We start from the raw sequence: 14,989 nt of genomic DNA, 5'->3' as shown, positions 1-14,989 counted from the left end.
CAGGGAATCTGCGCCATGTAGACCTTGGGCAGGGTTGGTCTCTGTCGCGCTTTGTTTATGAAGCCGGGCAACTTGGGCGCAGTTTTCTTTTCTTGAAAAGTATGATTTGATTTGTTTTTTGTAGACGAAGTTCGCCATCTGCAATTTAATGACATTGTGATGATCTCCTCTCATTGTAATACTTGGAATACTGGGTAGTTCTACATGGTAATATAGTGTATGATTTTTTGGCCTCGAGGCGGAAGCGCGGGGGTAACGTGAGAGAGATACTTCTGGACTGCGCACCTCCGCCCTGGAACTTTTTACAACAATCGCTTCCACCATGCAACGTATTATAGCCCAATCAATTCGCTTCTCTTGTCCTCGTCTTGTTGAACACCCTCAAACGACTCGATTTTTATGTCTTCTACCCCGAGCCCAGCGCGCCGTTCCTCTGAACCGGCGTGAGTTTGCCAACTCGCCTGCCTTGTACAAGAAAAAGGACAAGGCCAAGAAAGCTTCCGCTTCCGCTTCTGAGCCAGAGGAAACCTCCAGTGCTCCTTCTGAAGATCCCTTTGATCTTTCCCAATTGCACAATGGCATCTCCACGGCTGTTGCTCGGCTAAAAGATGATCTGTCCAAGCTTCGCGCAGGAGGGCGGTTCAATACCGCAGTCCTAGAGAGTTTGAGGGTCCATCTGAGCAAAGACAGCAAAGATTCGGTCAAATTGGGAGATCTGGTGCAGGTTGTGCCGAAGGGTGGACGCATGATTACTCTTTTGGCAGCCGAGGAGGATGTAAGTTCATGATGCCTTGTTAGGGCGTGAGCCTGCTATTGCTGTCCCAACGAGCCAACTCTAATACATTTCGAGCAGCACTTGAAACCTCTTACTTCAGCGATCGTCTCCTCAAACCTCTCCTTGACCCCTCAGCCCGATCCTCACAACGCCCTCCAGCTCAACATTCCTATTCCGCCACCTACAAAAGAATCTCGGGACAAGAACGTTCAAGCCGCCAAGCAAGCATTCGAAAAGGCTGCCGGTTTAGTACGTGACTCTAGAGGTGCCATGCATAAACGTCTTCAGGATATGCAGAAGAAGAAATTAGCTCGGCCAGATGACGTGCGCAAAGCTCACGATCAGATGGAGAAGATTACAGACCAAGGTCAAAAGGAGGCGAAGGATGCATTCGAAGGTGCCAAGAAGACATTGGAACAGGCCTAAGCCAGGAAAATTATGAGAATCATAGCCTATGGCATGGCAATGGCCGATTGTAAAAAAGACTTTGTAAATCTAGGTACAGACAGAGGCATAATTGGGGAAGATATGGGGAGGATATGGAAAGAACAGAGGAAAACCCGATCAACGAAATAAATATAATACAAATCACTTCTAGCACTTAGTTCACATATCCTCAGACACTCTTGGTCTTGCGGCCAGCAGAAACAAGAGATTCAATTTTGGCCATGAACTGTGAGGTCTTCCCGGTTGTCTGGTAGGTCCCGTTGTTCCGGAGGTTCTTCAACACCTCTCCCAATACGGCATGCCCATCTTTCCCGACTTCAGACGTGGGGTAGTTTCCCTGAACGAACGTTTCCATGAGAGACTTGGTGCTTTCTGCGTCGATGGGACTAAACTCGACATTCCGTGGCTCCACAAGGTCACCCTTGCGCTGTGAAATTCGATCGGCACGAAGCTGAGCCAATCGCTTGGTCTCTTCCAAAGCCTCCGCCTTCTCATTCTCATTGTTGAAAAGAACGCTCTGGCCCTTCCACAGGCGCCTTCCAAGCTCATAGGGCGGGATATAGCCGTTGGCAATGCGGCCGCCCAGGCTGGAAAGCTTTTCGTAGACGGCAGCCGAGCGCGAGTTCACGTCTGTAGGAATTGAAGGCCATGTCTCTTTCAAAGTAGAGTAGCTGATCTCCTGAGGCTCATAACGAATAGGCGTTGGCCTGGATCTGATGATTTGCTCTTGAAGAATTTGATCAATAGCCGCCGCTTCGCCATCTTCGCCGTCGTCATTCTCGGGGGTTTTTGCGTTCCTGCGCGGCCCGTTTCGGTTACCCTTGGCGCCTTTGGCGAAGGGTTTAGGTTTGCGATTTTGAGGTTGATTGCCGCCTCGAATGTCGCGTGATCTCGGGCTGCGGATAATCTTAGGTTGCTCTCCACCGCTAGCTCGTGCCGCTGCAAAAGATCTAGCGTCAATCACTCGAGGAGGACGAGTTTGATACTGGTTGGTGCGAGCTGGCGGGCCATTGGGATTGCGAGGCCGGTAGGAAAGTGTGGCCGATGAAGAGCGGGGATTGGGTTTACGGTTGTCTAATGGGCTTATGTTAGAATTCAAACTCCAAATGGCCGAAATAGTTGCGCCACTGCATTTATTTTGCCCAATGCCGGCTTCCCTTGGATGTACCTACCGGATGGCTGGGCTCGATCTTCGGCGGCCACTGTACGAGTACAGGAGAACTGGCGAGCAGGTGTAGAAAGACCGAGTTTTGTCCGTTCACAGTGCAGCGAGATCTGCCTCAGCTGTGGCCGAAACATGGTTGTATTCTGAATGAACTAGGTCGTGTCCCTAGAACGTTTTGGTAAAGAGACGCGGAAAGATTGAACGAAGAATTGCAGTCACGTGAGGCACCGCCTTCCTGCCCGCTCCAAGTAAACGCAGCCAAGTCTTCCTTTGATTCATTGCAATACCTTTCGACTGTCAAAATGCTTCGTCGAAAGCCAACAGCTATTGCTATTACTTCTGAGGACATTGCTGCCTTTGAAGAAGCTAGACTTCGCAAACTGTCTGAAGAAAACAAACACCCAGAACAGCACGCAAAGGCAACCTCCAATGTCAACATCGACCCCAGTGATGAGCTGAAACCACTTCCAGGTGACAAGGCTAGGATTGTCCGGACCCGTGAAGAAAGAATAGGCATTAGTCGACGTGGTTGACTGTCTACACCACGATCTCGAACCCCTAGACCACCATTGCATGTTGGAAGGACTTGTTCGACATTTGGATATGAGGTACATAACCCAATTTTGATATGCTTGCATATATTTCTTGCCCTTTGAAACACTTGAATATCTCTTTTCGTCACATCATTCACCATTAACAAGAAACAAATAGTGCAGGATCTTTGGCGTTGAGAATATGACAGTCTCATACATCACACACCATCTTGCTTGTATGAAAGCGTATGACAGAGAGTGATCGAGCAGTCATAGAGCGTGGTTTTTTTTTTGAGCATCAGATCACGGCATTCCTCTATCAATCTAAATATCCCAGCATATCTCACCATTTCCCCTATGGTTACCTATTGGCTAGGACGTTGGTTTAACACGGGAGAAGCGGAATGGTACATTGGAATATCTTCTTAATAAAACAGCACAATGCATACTACTTTGTTCATCCAGATCACCTCCATCGGGCATCTTGGAAATGACCAATGCTCTAAGTGACCTCTCTCTTTTGGCCTATTTCGAGATATGTTTGTTCTGATCAGAGGCTTTAGCTTGAAAATAGACACAGAGCATCAAAAATATTGACGAGCGAGGATGACCCGGGAATCCATCTCGTATAGAACAAGACTATTTTACCACTCCTCCGCCCAATCTGAATAGTGTCTTTTCCACGGGTATCAATTATTTTCTAAATGTAGTCTACTAAATAGACCAATTCATGTAAGCTGATGATGTATAGCAGGGTTCATGCATCAACTACTATCCTAGCCGGTGAGATACCATGATGGTTGGACGTGTCTACCTCAAACTTTTCCTCATTGAGCCATGCTTATGTCCCTTTGGCGCTTGTGACGTAAAAAGAAAAACAGGGCAAGATCGCACAAAAAAAGAAAATAGGGATATAGAGTGATAATAGCAATGGTTGCCTGGGATACCTAAACAAGAACCCGCAGGCCAAAAGGAGGTAAAATCTGGCGACTGAATGGGAGAAAAACAAGGTCGTAGATGATTTGGGTATATGTGCGTCTTATCCTCTTTGGCGCTTGGACATATTGTCGGAGGTAACATCAACTGGGTAATTCCACCGGCGTTTCAGCCCTTGTGGATCATACACACTAGCAACACTTTGTTGCCAGTCTCGCGCTGAAAACACAACAGGGGGTACCTGGAACTGGGGAGGCGAGAGAGACTGGGTAGACGTGACAGAGGGCACTTTGTTAGGTGTCTCGTACTGGATGGGGTATTGGGAGTTCATAACATTTTGTACACCCGGCACTGAATTGTTTATAGCCATTGGCGGGGAGTTTGCGCTGACGGTAGAGGGGTTCACGGAGAAGGCCATATCCCATTGACTAGAGCGAAGGATTAGTAAGAGACCAAGCAGAAGGTGAATCATTTACGTACGTGATAATTCGGGTCGGATCCCAGTGGTCTTCATCGACCGACGGGGCATCTAGAGGATGAGTTGTTTGAGGCTGATGGGCAACCATTCCGAGGGATTGTATCTGAGAAGATGTGTCGGACTTCGAGTCTTCAGCATCAGTCGAGATCGGAGGGGTTACCGGAAGCGGATTGTAACGCACTCTAGATTGGAGTTGACTCAAGTGCGGATGATAGTGTGCATCCATAGGTGGACTGGGATGGTAGGGTTCCGAAGGACTCCCGTATGGGAAACTGGGCTTCAACTCGAAAGAACGATGCATGTCGGCGGAGAAAGCCAGCCTCAATGAATCGATTTGAGCTTGAATCTCAGGCATGGGCCAGGCTGTAGAGCACGTCTCCAGAATTCTCATATGACGGGTGAAGAATTCACGGGCATCTGAATTGAACTCAGGGTCGGGGGAGGTAATTGCAACCTGCTCGCATTAGAATGGTTTTGCTATGAAAAAAAAGAAGAAAGTCCCATAAATTGTTGAATGCTTACCAGGTGCAGCATCGTACAAGTCAGGATACAATATATGGCAAAATTGATGCCTCTTTGCATGTAAAGTAGGCCAGATAGCCCGAATCTTTGCAAGATGGCTTCTTGTAGTCGACAGAGGCTTTTTGCCGAGGAGTAGCACAGTGACATATGGGTCTTCCATTCACCACCGGCTGCAAAAGATTGAGAAGCGAAGAGTTGAGGGCGATGTAACATAATAATGGCGAGATGGCAATGGGAATGCATATTGCCCACAAAATGAGATGGAAGCCACGGTGGGGAGCCATCGGCAGGATAATTGACCTGCAGGTCTGGAGGAAGGTTACGAAGCCATTCTGCGAAAAGCGGGTTGATTTGTACGAATCGGGCATCTGCGCCCCAGTCCTTTTGCTTCTTAACTTTGTGATAGATATCTGTAATGATGCGGATGTGATGTGCGTTGCGAACGAAATAGGCGTATTGTCTTGAGCGGTCGATCTCATAATGATCGAGACCTCTGATGTCTAGCGTCGGACGCATGTCTACCGTCTCAGGATCGACACCGTAATCCGAACGGCCTACTTTGATCAGAAGCTGGTTGATTTAATAAATGATGCGACGGAGTAGACTTACCTTGGGGCCCACCGATCATCACCTCAACCACCAAAAGAGCCTGCCACACTCTGGTGTGCACCAAGCATTCAATTGGACCGAGTTCACAGGGCTTGCCATCGGCGTGATTGCTGTAATGTTCATGAATGTCCAAATCTTTCGCCATTGAGACAATCGTCTTAACAGTCTGCCAGGATCGATAATAGTATCCTTTCTTCGGCAAAGATTCCCTTGCTTTTAGTAGCAGAATTAATGCTTGGATAGTACTCAGACGTGGTACATCCATGAAGCTAGTCTCGTGCCCTATGAAACGTCAGTCTTTTGAAGATGGCTGGACGAATATCAAGTATCGACTCACGGTTAGCCAAAGCAAGCCACTGAGCGCCTTCTGCAGGTTCATCAGATAAACGGCCCGCGCAGGCAAAAAGGGCCTCGAGAAGGAGAGGAGAGATGGAATGGCGATCATGCTGCCATTGATAGTACAGATGGGCACGAGATACGACAGGAACATAGGGATGTATTTCATCAAAGTAGATCTTGAAATAAGCCATAACGTCGTCTTCGGCAGGCATGAGCTCAGGGGGAATTCGAATCGTCACGCCCGATCCCGTTCTGAGAGGTGGAAATTGCTCTTCAACGTCGTCTTGGACAGGGGCGTCGGGCTCAATTCGATCGGTGCGTTGCCTTCTAATGTATGGGGCTATCGAAGGTAGAGTGTTAGCGGGGAAATCCGTAGAACGGGTAATGATGCCATACCAATCCCACTCTCGTCAATCTTCAACTCCCCAAGTACATCACTGAGGTTTTCTGCAGTTGACTGATCGTTATCAATATACACATTCCGATCCGATGGACCCATGGACGAAGTTTGCGGCCCCGGAAACATTTGAGACTGTTGGAAAGTCTGGTGTGACATTGTCATTTGTGGTGACTGAAGATCGTTATAGATGTTGGGTTGAGCCTGAGGAGGGACGAATTGGGAATACATGCTCATTTGATCATATGGGGGGATAGTATTCATGGTTGGTTGACTGTTGTCCTTGAAGACCGGAGCCGCTGGAAATGTATGAGAACCCTCGGCTGCGGTGGAGGGGCCTCCGGTCTCTAGAGTCGACTCGCCCTGGCCATCAGGGAGAAAGTCCCCATCTTGCCCGATGGTCGGAGGGACACAGACTAGCTTTAGACGAGTGCATGCAGAACAAGGCCACGTATTTGTCGTAGCCGCATCACATTTGATTTTCCTTTTCCGGCAACCGTTACAGGCTCGCATCACTAAACGTCAGGCTTGTCAGTATGTTTTTGTTGACTTGCGATGGACGCTTTTCCTACCCTTCAGCCTCTTATGTCGGTTATGCTCATCAACGAACACATAGTCTACACCGATGAATGGTTAGTTGTCAATGAAATGTGTAAGGGATAGATGGTGCTTGAGGGTCATACTTTTCTGGCCTTCTCTCGGGGGGCCCGTTGGGGGCGCAAATGAATAACCTTGCATTCTTGCCCGTTTGATAACAAGTGTCGGGTTTGTAAAATGGCGTAGACTGTGACGATAGAGGCAACTCAAGCTGGTATTGGGACTATCAGGGTATCAAGAAAGGAAAACAAAAACTGTGCTGGGAGGTCTATCCACAAGGACCTGCCTCGGGAAATTGAAGGAGTGAGAGAAGGTGGAGGTCGAACCTCGCTCTGCGAGATGGATCGAACTGCACCAAGAGACGATAAGGCAGGATGGTGGAATCTTTGGGAGTAGTCGAGGCGCAAGCGGATTAATCGGGGCAGACAACGGCTATGGTTGCAACAAATCCTAGAGACGTTGCTCAATGACAGATTTCAGGTTGTCCCAATGTTGCGACCAACTTGCTGAGGCTTCGCGGGAAATTGACCGGCAGCAGTCGCCAAAGTCCCGAGACGTGCAAGTGTCCTGCGAGGCTGTTATGGGTTGGGAGATTTGCGCTCTCGTATATCAAGCGCGTGAGGCTAGACACGGAAACAAGATCAGGCCGTCTTTGGTCTCGAATGTATGTAATGAACAAATAGTCGAATGCTGTCATAAGTACCGGGCAGATTAGCGTCGGTTCCCACACATATGATCCAGATCAAATAAAATCACACAGAAGAACATTGAGAGTGCCCCCAAGGCAGCTGCTTACGATTCAGGTAAATAGAAGGGTTTCGGGTCGTATCCATCGATGTCAATGTCGCAAAGTACTCCGCATTCGAATCAACGAGCCTGGCGCATTGCATCTCAATAGGGAAGAAGCGGAAGAAGCGCAGAGCATTAGGAAGAGCAGCAACGCAGGTTCACAGGTGGAGGCATAGAGACATTGGCGAATAGGCTGTAGTAGTTCAAGAATCCCCGGGGGAAAAAAGAAAAGGGGAAAATTCGAGCTTGTTGTGAGAGAGGAAGAGAGGGAGAGAGAAGATCAGAAGCTGAGGGGTGGGAGGTACCGCGGGTGCCAAGTGTGGAAGAGGATCCAATAGCGCCCGCCGCTGTGGATTTAGGGTGGAGGGGCGATCCGGACTGGCGATTTTCTATATTTTCTGTTTATTAGGTAGCTCATGGAGATCTAGGACTGGATTTATTCTGGCAGAGACATCGAGGAATTATTCCAGTGGATTGTCGCGTATAACATACTACGTACACCTATATAAGGTAGGGTTATATATAGCGGTTGATGAATCAGGGATGAGGGAGTCTCCACTTAGGAGCGATACTGTTACCTTAGTGAATCAGTAGTAAGTTTTATGCTAGTTGACTACTATTACAATGATTATCATTATGTACGTGGTTATATAGAGTGCCGGGTATACGGAGTACCTAGTACCTAGTACCTAGGTACATATGTATACCTGTAACATATGTACCTATAACTATATGTAACTATATGTAGTGATTCAATTAGGAAAAAAGCAATCCAAGAAAAAATGCAAGTGAATCTTTCTGAAACAGCCCCAATTATTCGGGAAAAAGACACGTTCTGTGAAACTCGAGAATTAGCCAAAACTGCCGTGACTTCGGACACATAATGATTTTAAAGCCAAACTCGGCCTGTCGATCAGCCGCGGGGATTGTCAGGTTACATACAACATACGGACGGAGTAACTTTAGCCCTATTCTGAGGGATAGAGTGGGATTACTAATGATGTATTAAGATTACTAATGATATACTAATCCAGACAATATAACGGAGTAGTTAACTGGAGTTATCATGGATATTCTAACTAGAACTCTAGCAAATTAGATATGCTGCTCATTAAATCCCTCAAAATATAGAATCCCTTTTCACAGACTGTCCCCAGGTACTCCATACCCCATACTCCGCGGAGTCATCCAGTACTCGCACGTGGACAGGATAAGCTGATAAACGTTATCGCCGCAATTTTTACCCTCAACACACTACACTACCTTTACTCGACCACAGACCACACCTTACCCCTACCCCTCGTTCATCATGGCGGAAATGCAAAATTCAAACCCTACGATCCTCAATGCCGCTGATCTCCCCACGCGGTTGCGACCCACCACCACTCGAAAGTCCGAATATGGTGGTATCTTTACATCGGCCCTGCCCCTCGCCCCAGTAGACTTCGAGAGTCCTCCGTCATCGGACTCGGAGGATGACAACCTACTAGAGGAGCCTATTGATGAACAGGAAATATATGGTAAGCCTCTCTCTCACATATCTCTCTAAAGAGAAGAAAAAGCCCATATGTCCGAGATGATTGGCCTAGCTCAAGTCCACTAAAACCGTCAGATCTCATCTCGTCAATCTCCGATCCGGAACACCCCATCTCACTCGGTGAATTAGCCGTGGTCTCTCTCCCAGATATCATGATCAAGCCAACCCTCCCTGACGTCCCTGATTCGCCTCTTCAAACTGTCACCGTGCTTATCACGCCCACAATCACTCACTGCAGTCTGGCAACCGTCATCGGTCTTGGCGTCCGTGTTCGTCTGGAACAATCTCTCCCCTCCAGATTCAGAATGGATGTGCGTATTAAGGAAGGTACACATAGCACCGGGGACGAAGTTAATAAGCAGCTCGCCGATAAGGAGCGTGTTGCTGCGGCCTTGGAGAATGGTGCGTTGATGGGGGTCATTGCCAAAATGATGGAGACCTGCCACTGAAATTTCAAATACCCTTTTATACTATAAGCCGGGTCCTCGAGGTAACGAGCTATCACTGGCAGATAGACCAGGCCCTCTCGTGTGACGACCGCCTACGATGAATGACTCTTCCGGATTTTTAAATGACTTGCATTGGAATGAGTATTAGAAGTACATATGAACTTTGCTACCACCATAAGATTGTTCAAACCGGATCAAAGGACTCCCCCTGTAGCCAACCCTCGAGTAGTGAAATTTTTTGAGATCATGAGTCTAGCACGCCACTTTCCTTCAAACCCTTCCAAAGCTCCGGCTCCAAAAACTTACTCACAGTAACATCCTCGGCCAGGCCCTTGCGTCTCCGTGTTTTCAAGACAAAGTCACGCGCAGTAGCCATGGCAGGAGCCATCTCCAAGGGCTTGAGCTTGATATCACGGTCCAGTGGATCACCAGGAACCACACTCCACTTATCGAACACAAGGTTTACCATAGCCTGACCTTGTGTGTGAATTCGAAGATCGGTCTCAAATCCAAACGAGTCAATCACTGGGATCAAACCGCGTACGGAGTAAAGAGGCGTTCCCGCAATGGGACCATCCGACAGGACGTGACCTCTTCGGCGCGACAAGACTGTGTACACCGAAGCCACGGAGTCTGCAGGTCCTGTCATTGTGACAGAGTAGATCGGTTCCATGAGACGCGGAGATGCCATAAGGAACGACGAGTATACAGCACGACGGGCTGTAGGGATGATCTGGCCTCCACCGCGGTAGATAGCCTGATCGGCCAGGGACACGTCCGTGAGCCTAAACTTTGTGTTTCGAATGGCTGAACTTCAATTAGTCTCACATTCGTCATATGCGAATGAGAAGGGGGAAAGAAAACTTACGTTCTTCACAAAGAGGGCCTTCTCGTGTACCCCAGCTGAAGCCTTGGGTGATAGAGTCCCTGACAGTACCGAGAAGTTTCTTATCCACTTGAGAGGGTAAAGTGTCATCTTGGAGTATGTTGGGACCCATTTCATCCGGTCCAAACGCCCAGATGCTTCGCGCTGCAAGCTTATCCCAATCGTAATTTTCCTCAAAGTATCGAGCAACCTTCCGAATAGGGTCCTTGATACTGACTTTACCACTTTCAATATCCTCTGCAATCCCATCATCTAAAGGCTCCGCAATCATCGTGATTTTATTCTTCTTATTCGGAGTGATTGAGTAACACATGATGGCAGAGGTTTCCACCACAGTCTCACAGAAACGTGTAACGGGGTCGGAGACCTTGATCTCCATCTCCGAGTATAGTTTCCGGAGGTCATGGAGCACACAGTCCATGTAAAGCTCGCCTGTTCCTAGAACCACATGCTCGCCAGACTCCTCAACTTTGGTTGAGATGAGGGGGTAGCTCTTGTTAATTTTCCGCAATCCATCCAACATTTTGGGAAGCTCGGATGGATTGACCGGCTCAACGGCGACCTTGAAAACTGATTCGGTCATGTGCCGAATCGGGCGGAAGATGTACACCTCCTCGTCATCTTCAAGCTTAAGGGGTACCAGCGTCGCAGTCTTCACAATGGAGTTGTCGACACCACCCAAAAGAACCCAATTTCCGGCGGGGACACCGTTGGTCGGGATGTTGTAACGCGTTTCCGCAATCCACGTGTCGGAGATGGTTGCTACCACCATGTCTTCTTCATCTTCTGGCATGTAGCCCTCGCCGAGTACACGGACCTGCTGACCAGGCCGCGCTGTGCCACTCATAATTCTTCCAAAAGAGTAGAAGCTTGCGGCATCAGTACTGCTGAAGAGTTTGGTAACATGGATTACCAACGGTCCGTTTTGATCACAAGCGAGCATCGAGGCCCCAATTTTGGTATCCACGGGCCCAGTGTAGTATCGCTCCAGGAGCCTTTGGGCGCCTTCCACCGGGGAAGGAACGTGTTGAACAACCATGTCCACCAAGCCAGTGGCCGGCCCGAAGAATTTCTCACAGACTAGACTGAGCAGCTCCTTGGCATCAATCTTGAGCTGAGATGGCTTCAAATTGACGCCGACGCTAGCCAGAGTCTGTTTCAAATCCTCGGGACTCTCGCTAAGTGTGTGGGAGTAGAGTTTGTAGATCGGCTCCAAGACAAACTTGACGAATGACCGCTTTGCGTTCTCCTCCACTCCTTTGCGAGTGAACTTTCGGCTCTGGGGATTGTAGAAGATGTCACCCCAAAGTCGCGCGGCAAATTCTGTCGAGTCCAAGCTCGGATAACTGTCTGCGTACATCCTGGCAAATGACTGCAATGTAAAGCACCAGTTCATCGAGCTTGATGCGAATCCAACATTGCCCTTCTCGGGGCTCAGTCGGAGTCGCTCGCCTTGGCCTGGCAAAACGTTCTCAATAATCGTATTGACTTCTTCGATCACATGCTTCAATTTGAAATAGGCATCATTGGGAGGAAGTTTGAGCTCCAGAATAAGTCGATCCATCTTGTTGACTACCAAGGTCAAGGGGAGACCTTCCAATACTGCATGCTTGATAATTTGCTCAGTGTTCGCCTGGACACCTTCGACAACATCCACAACCAATACCGCACCATCAGCTAGGCGGATAGAGGCAGCCACCTCATCAACAAAATTCACATGCCCGGGGGTATCAAGGAGGTTGAGCAGGTGAGATTTGCCTTTGGTGCTTGGAAGAACGAGACTCATCGGTGCCGATTTGATTGAGAGACCGCGTTCTCTCTCTAGGAAATGAACGTCTGTGTATCGCAGTTGTTCTTCTCTCTTGCGTCCTGTGCGCTTGTCCAGCCGCTCTGTTAGGTCGTGCGTCTGTTTGACCAACATATCCATGAAAGCGGTCTTTCCATGATGCAGGTGACCGACGATTGCAACGTTTCTTATCTGTGATGGGAAACTCAAGAGATCTGACATGAACTCCCGGGAAAAGTATACAGGTGGGAGTTCGGTCTCTGCGATCGCAAATTTCTTCTGCTGGACGGGGGCAATGATGGGCTCCGACAATGGCTGAGCATCTTCCTCCTGGACCATGGTTTCAACATCCTCGCCGTAGACTTGTTGTGCGCTGGGGTAGTATTGCTTGTCTTCGTGCAAGATGACCGCATTTGAAGGACCCTCTAGACGTGAGATTAGTGAGATTGCAGACCGTGAAGAAGACATATTGACATACCATCAACTTCCATCAACTGTAGATCATCTATCTCCTCTTCTTCTTCATCGTCAAAAGCCTCATCGAACTTAAAGGCTTGAGGTTGGACATCTTCATGGTGCTCCTCTTCCGATTCCGCATCGCCGATGTAGTTACCAAATCTAGGCACAATTAGCAAGGCTCCAGATTTAGAGAGTCAAAAGAAACATACTCATCATAGAGGTCATCCATAATGAATCGTAGAGAACGCGAGCGTGTGAGGTAAAAAAAAGAGGGACCCGTAGCTCCAGACGCGTGATGCCGGAGGATCTCAACTTTCACCTGGTCCGAGCGTCTCTTCGGAGTACTCGTGCCTACACCGTACAGCTCCTCACTCCCCACCATATAATTTACTCTTATAGATGCCCCTCCCTCTTTGATCTTTTGGATCTTTCTTTACTTCTCTAAAATCCTCTCTACTTCTGTATACTCTTCCGGTCTTCCCTACTTCCACCACCTTTTCTTTCTCCAAAATGTCTTCTCTTCCTCCTGTCTACATTGTTTCTACTGCCCGTACTCCCGTGGGCTCTTTCCTGGGGTGAGCATGCTTGCATTCGTCTTTTCCCCCTTGAAGACTTGATCTGACATTGGTTACTGTAGCTCCCTGTCTAGCTTGACTGCTCCTCAGCTTGGTGCACATGCCATTAAGGGTAGGGCATATACCCCAAGCTATACTATACATTTTCAATGCTAATAGTAACTTGCAGCCGCTGTTGAACGGGCCGAGGGTATCAATGCCTCTGACGTTGAGGAAGTCTTCTTCGGTAACGTCTTGTCTGCTGGGTAAGTTATCTTTGCTACATCTTATACTGCAATTGAGATTGACTTATTCCTTATAGTGTTGGACAAAATCCCGCCAGACAGTGCGCCCTCGGTGCTGGCCTTACCGATTCTACCATCTGCACTACTGTCAACAAGGTCTGCGCTTCTGGCCTGAAGGCCATCATTCTTGGTGCCCAGACTATCATGACCGGAAACGCGGATATTGTTGTCGCTGGTGGTACCGAGTCCATGTCTAACACCCCTCACTACCTGCAAACCTCTCGCAGCGGTACCAAGTTTGGCAGTCAGGCTCTAGTTGACGGCATCCAGAATGATGGTTTGACTGATGCCTACGGCAAGCACGATCTCATGGGTGTTGCGGCCGAGGAGTGCGCCGCGGAGCACGGCTTCAACCGTACTCAGCAGGATGACTATGCTATCCGCAGCTATGAGAAGGCCCAGGCTGCCCAGAAGTCCGGTGCATTTGACAACGAGATTGCCCCTATTGAGATCCCCGGCTTCCGTGGCAAGCCTGGCGTGACTGTTTCCCAGGATGAGGAGCCCAAGAACGTGAGTTCCTCTTGTTCTCTGCGTTAGATTTATTGTGACGTTCATTGACCGTTCTTTGCGACTTATAGCTCAACCCTGAGAAGCTCCGCGCTATAAAGCCCGCCTTCATTCCGGGAACTGGAACCGTGACCGCCCCCAACTCTTCGCCCCTGAACGATGGTTCTGCAGCCGTTGTCTTGGTTTCCGAGGCTAAGGTGAAGGAGCTCGGCCTCAAGCCTATTGCCAAGATTCTGGGTTGGGGAGATGCTGAGCAACAGCCCAGCAAGTTCACTACTGCTCCTGCTTTGGCTATCCCCAAGGCTCTCAAGCACGCCGGTGTGACCCAGGAGTCCATCGATGCCTTTGAGATCAACGAGGCCTTCAGTGTTGTGGCTCTTGCCAATATGAAGCTCCTTGGTCTCTCTGAGGATAAGGTCAACATCCACGGTGGTGCAGTCGCCATTGGACACCCTCTCGGTGCCAGTGGTGCCCGTATTGTGTCTACCTTGCTCGGTGTCTTGAGCGCCAAGGAGGGCAAGCTTGGCTGCGTCGGCATCTGCAACGGTGGCGGCGGTGCCAGCGCCCTGGTTATTGAGTCTCTTTAAATAGTAAATTCTGTTAACGAAAAAGACAGAGATGTGAAACGACCTTCGATCTTTGCATATGAGATACCAATTTCATTTTTGACGGGGAAGGTACTCGGTGGTTTTCTGCAGACATACCCTATCCTGCAGCGACGAACATTCGCAGTATCAGTACCATTTCTTAGTATCTAGAATAGTTAATGAAATATCTTGTATGTTTGTGTCCTTCTTCCAGTTGTTGCTTCGGGGGTTGGTCTGAGATGAAGTCAGAGTCGGCGTTTGAGGGCCGAGATTCTAGCATTTCAACACCAATGTACTCAGTTTATATTGTTGGTCACTAGACTATTGGATGG

The 14,989-nt window shown here is 48.8% G+C and overlaps 7 protein-coding genes across 7 annotated transcripts; 4 read left to right on the top strand and 3 right to left on the bottom strand.

Annotated features, from left to right (window-relative positions):
• Positions 1-322: 322 nt before the first annotated feature.
• N7518_009340 (ribosome-recycling factor) lies at positions 323-1,201 on the top strand (the record flags this gene model as incomplete). Its single annotated transcript, XM_057190267.1, has 2 exons — positions 323-775; positions 854-1,201. 2 exons carry the CDS (start codon positions 323-325, stop codon positions 1,199-1,201), a joined length of 801 nt encoding a protein of 266 aa, XP_057037923.1.
• Positions 1,202-1,391: 190 nt separating this feature from the next.
• Positions 1,392-2,521, bottom strand: N7518_009339 (uncharacterized protein; the record flags this gene model as incomplete). Its single annotated transcript, XM_057190266.1, has 2 exons — positions 1,392-2,296; positions 2,395-2,521. The coding sequence occupies 2 exons, from the start codon at positions 2,519-2,521 to the stop codon at positions 1,392-1,394; spliced, it is 1,032 nt and encodes a 343-aa protein (XP_057037922.1).
• A 168-nt stretch (positions 2,522-2,689) lies between these two features.
• Positions 2,690-2,920, top strand: N7518_009338 (CDC26 family anaphase-promoting complex subunit; the record flags this gene model as incomplete). Its single annotated transcript, XM_057190265.1, has 1 exon — positions 2,690-2,920. The coding sequence occupies one exon, from the start codon at positions 2,690-2,692 to the stop codon at positions 2,918-2,920; it is 231 nt and encodes a 76-aa protein (XP_057037921.1).
• Positions 2,921-3,959: 1,039 nt separating this feature from the next.
• Positions 3,960-6,939, bottom strand: N7518_009337 (Zn(II)2Cys6 transcription factor; the record flags this gene model as incomplete). The annotated part of the gene is made up of 8 exons (XM_057190264.1): positions 3,960-4,284; positions 4,337-4,788; positions 4,857-5,410; positions 5,466-5,747; positions 5,803-6,144; positions 6,201-6,716; positions 6,774-6,818; positions 6,885-6,939. The coding sequence occupies 8 exons, from the start codon at positions 6,937-6,939 to the stop codon at positions 3,960-3,962; spliced, it is 2,571 nt and encodes an 856-aa protein (XP_057037920.1).
• A 1,957-nt stretch (positions 6,940-8,896) lies between these two features.
• On the top strand, positions 8,897-9,573 carry N7518_009336 (iron-sulfur cluster assembly protein CIA2; the record flags this gene model as incomplete). Its single annotated transcript, XM_057190263.1, has 2 exons — positions 8,897-9,107; positions 9,200-9,573. The coding sequence occupies 2 exons, from the start codon at positions 8,897-8,899 to the stop codon at positions 9,571-9,573; spliced, it is 585 nt and encodes a 194-aa protein (XP_057037919.1).
• Positions 9,574-9,817: 244 nt separating this feature from the next.
• Positions 9,818-12,933, bottom strand: N7518_009335 (U5 snRNP component Snu114, putative; the record flags this gene model as incomplete). The annotated part of the gene is made up of 4 exons (XM_057190262.1): positions 9,818-10,380; positions 10,442-12,670; positions 12,724-12,863; positions 12,914-12,933. 4 exons carry the CDS (start codon positions 12,931-12,933, stop codon positions 9,818-9,820), a joined length of 2,952 nt encoding a protein of 983 aa, XP_057037918.1.
• A 281-nt stretch (positions 12,934-13,214) lies between these two features.
• Positions 13,215-14,657, top strand: erg10B (acetyl-CoA C-acetyltransferase; the record flags this gene model as incomplete). The annotated part of the gene is made up of 5 exons (XM_057190261.1): positions 13,215-13,279; positions 13,342-13,391; positions 13,449-13,524; positions 13,581-14,073; positions 14,142-14,657. The coding sequence occupies 5 exons, from the start codon at positions 13,215-13,217 to the stop codon at positions 14,655-14,657; spliced, it is 1,200 nt and encodes a 399-aa protein (XP_057037917.1).
• Between the last annotated feature and the right edge of the window lie 332 nt (positions 14,658-14,989).

This window comes from Penicillium psychrosexuale, assembly GCF_028828465.1.
Source record: "Penicillium psychrosexuale strain IBT 29551 chromosome Unknown utg000005l, whole genome shotgun sequence".
Lineage (NCBI taxonomy): Eukaryota > Fungi > Ascomycota > Eurotiomycetes > Eurotiales > Aspergillaceae > Penicillium > Penicillium psychrosexuale.
Note: the sequence above shows the minus strand (reverse complement) of the source record. Positions and strands in the feature narration are given on the sequence as shown.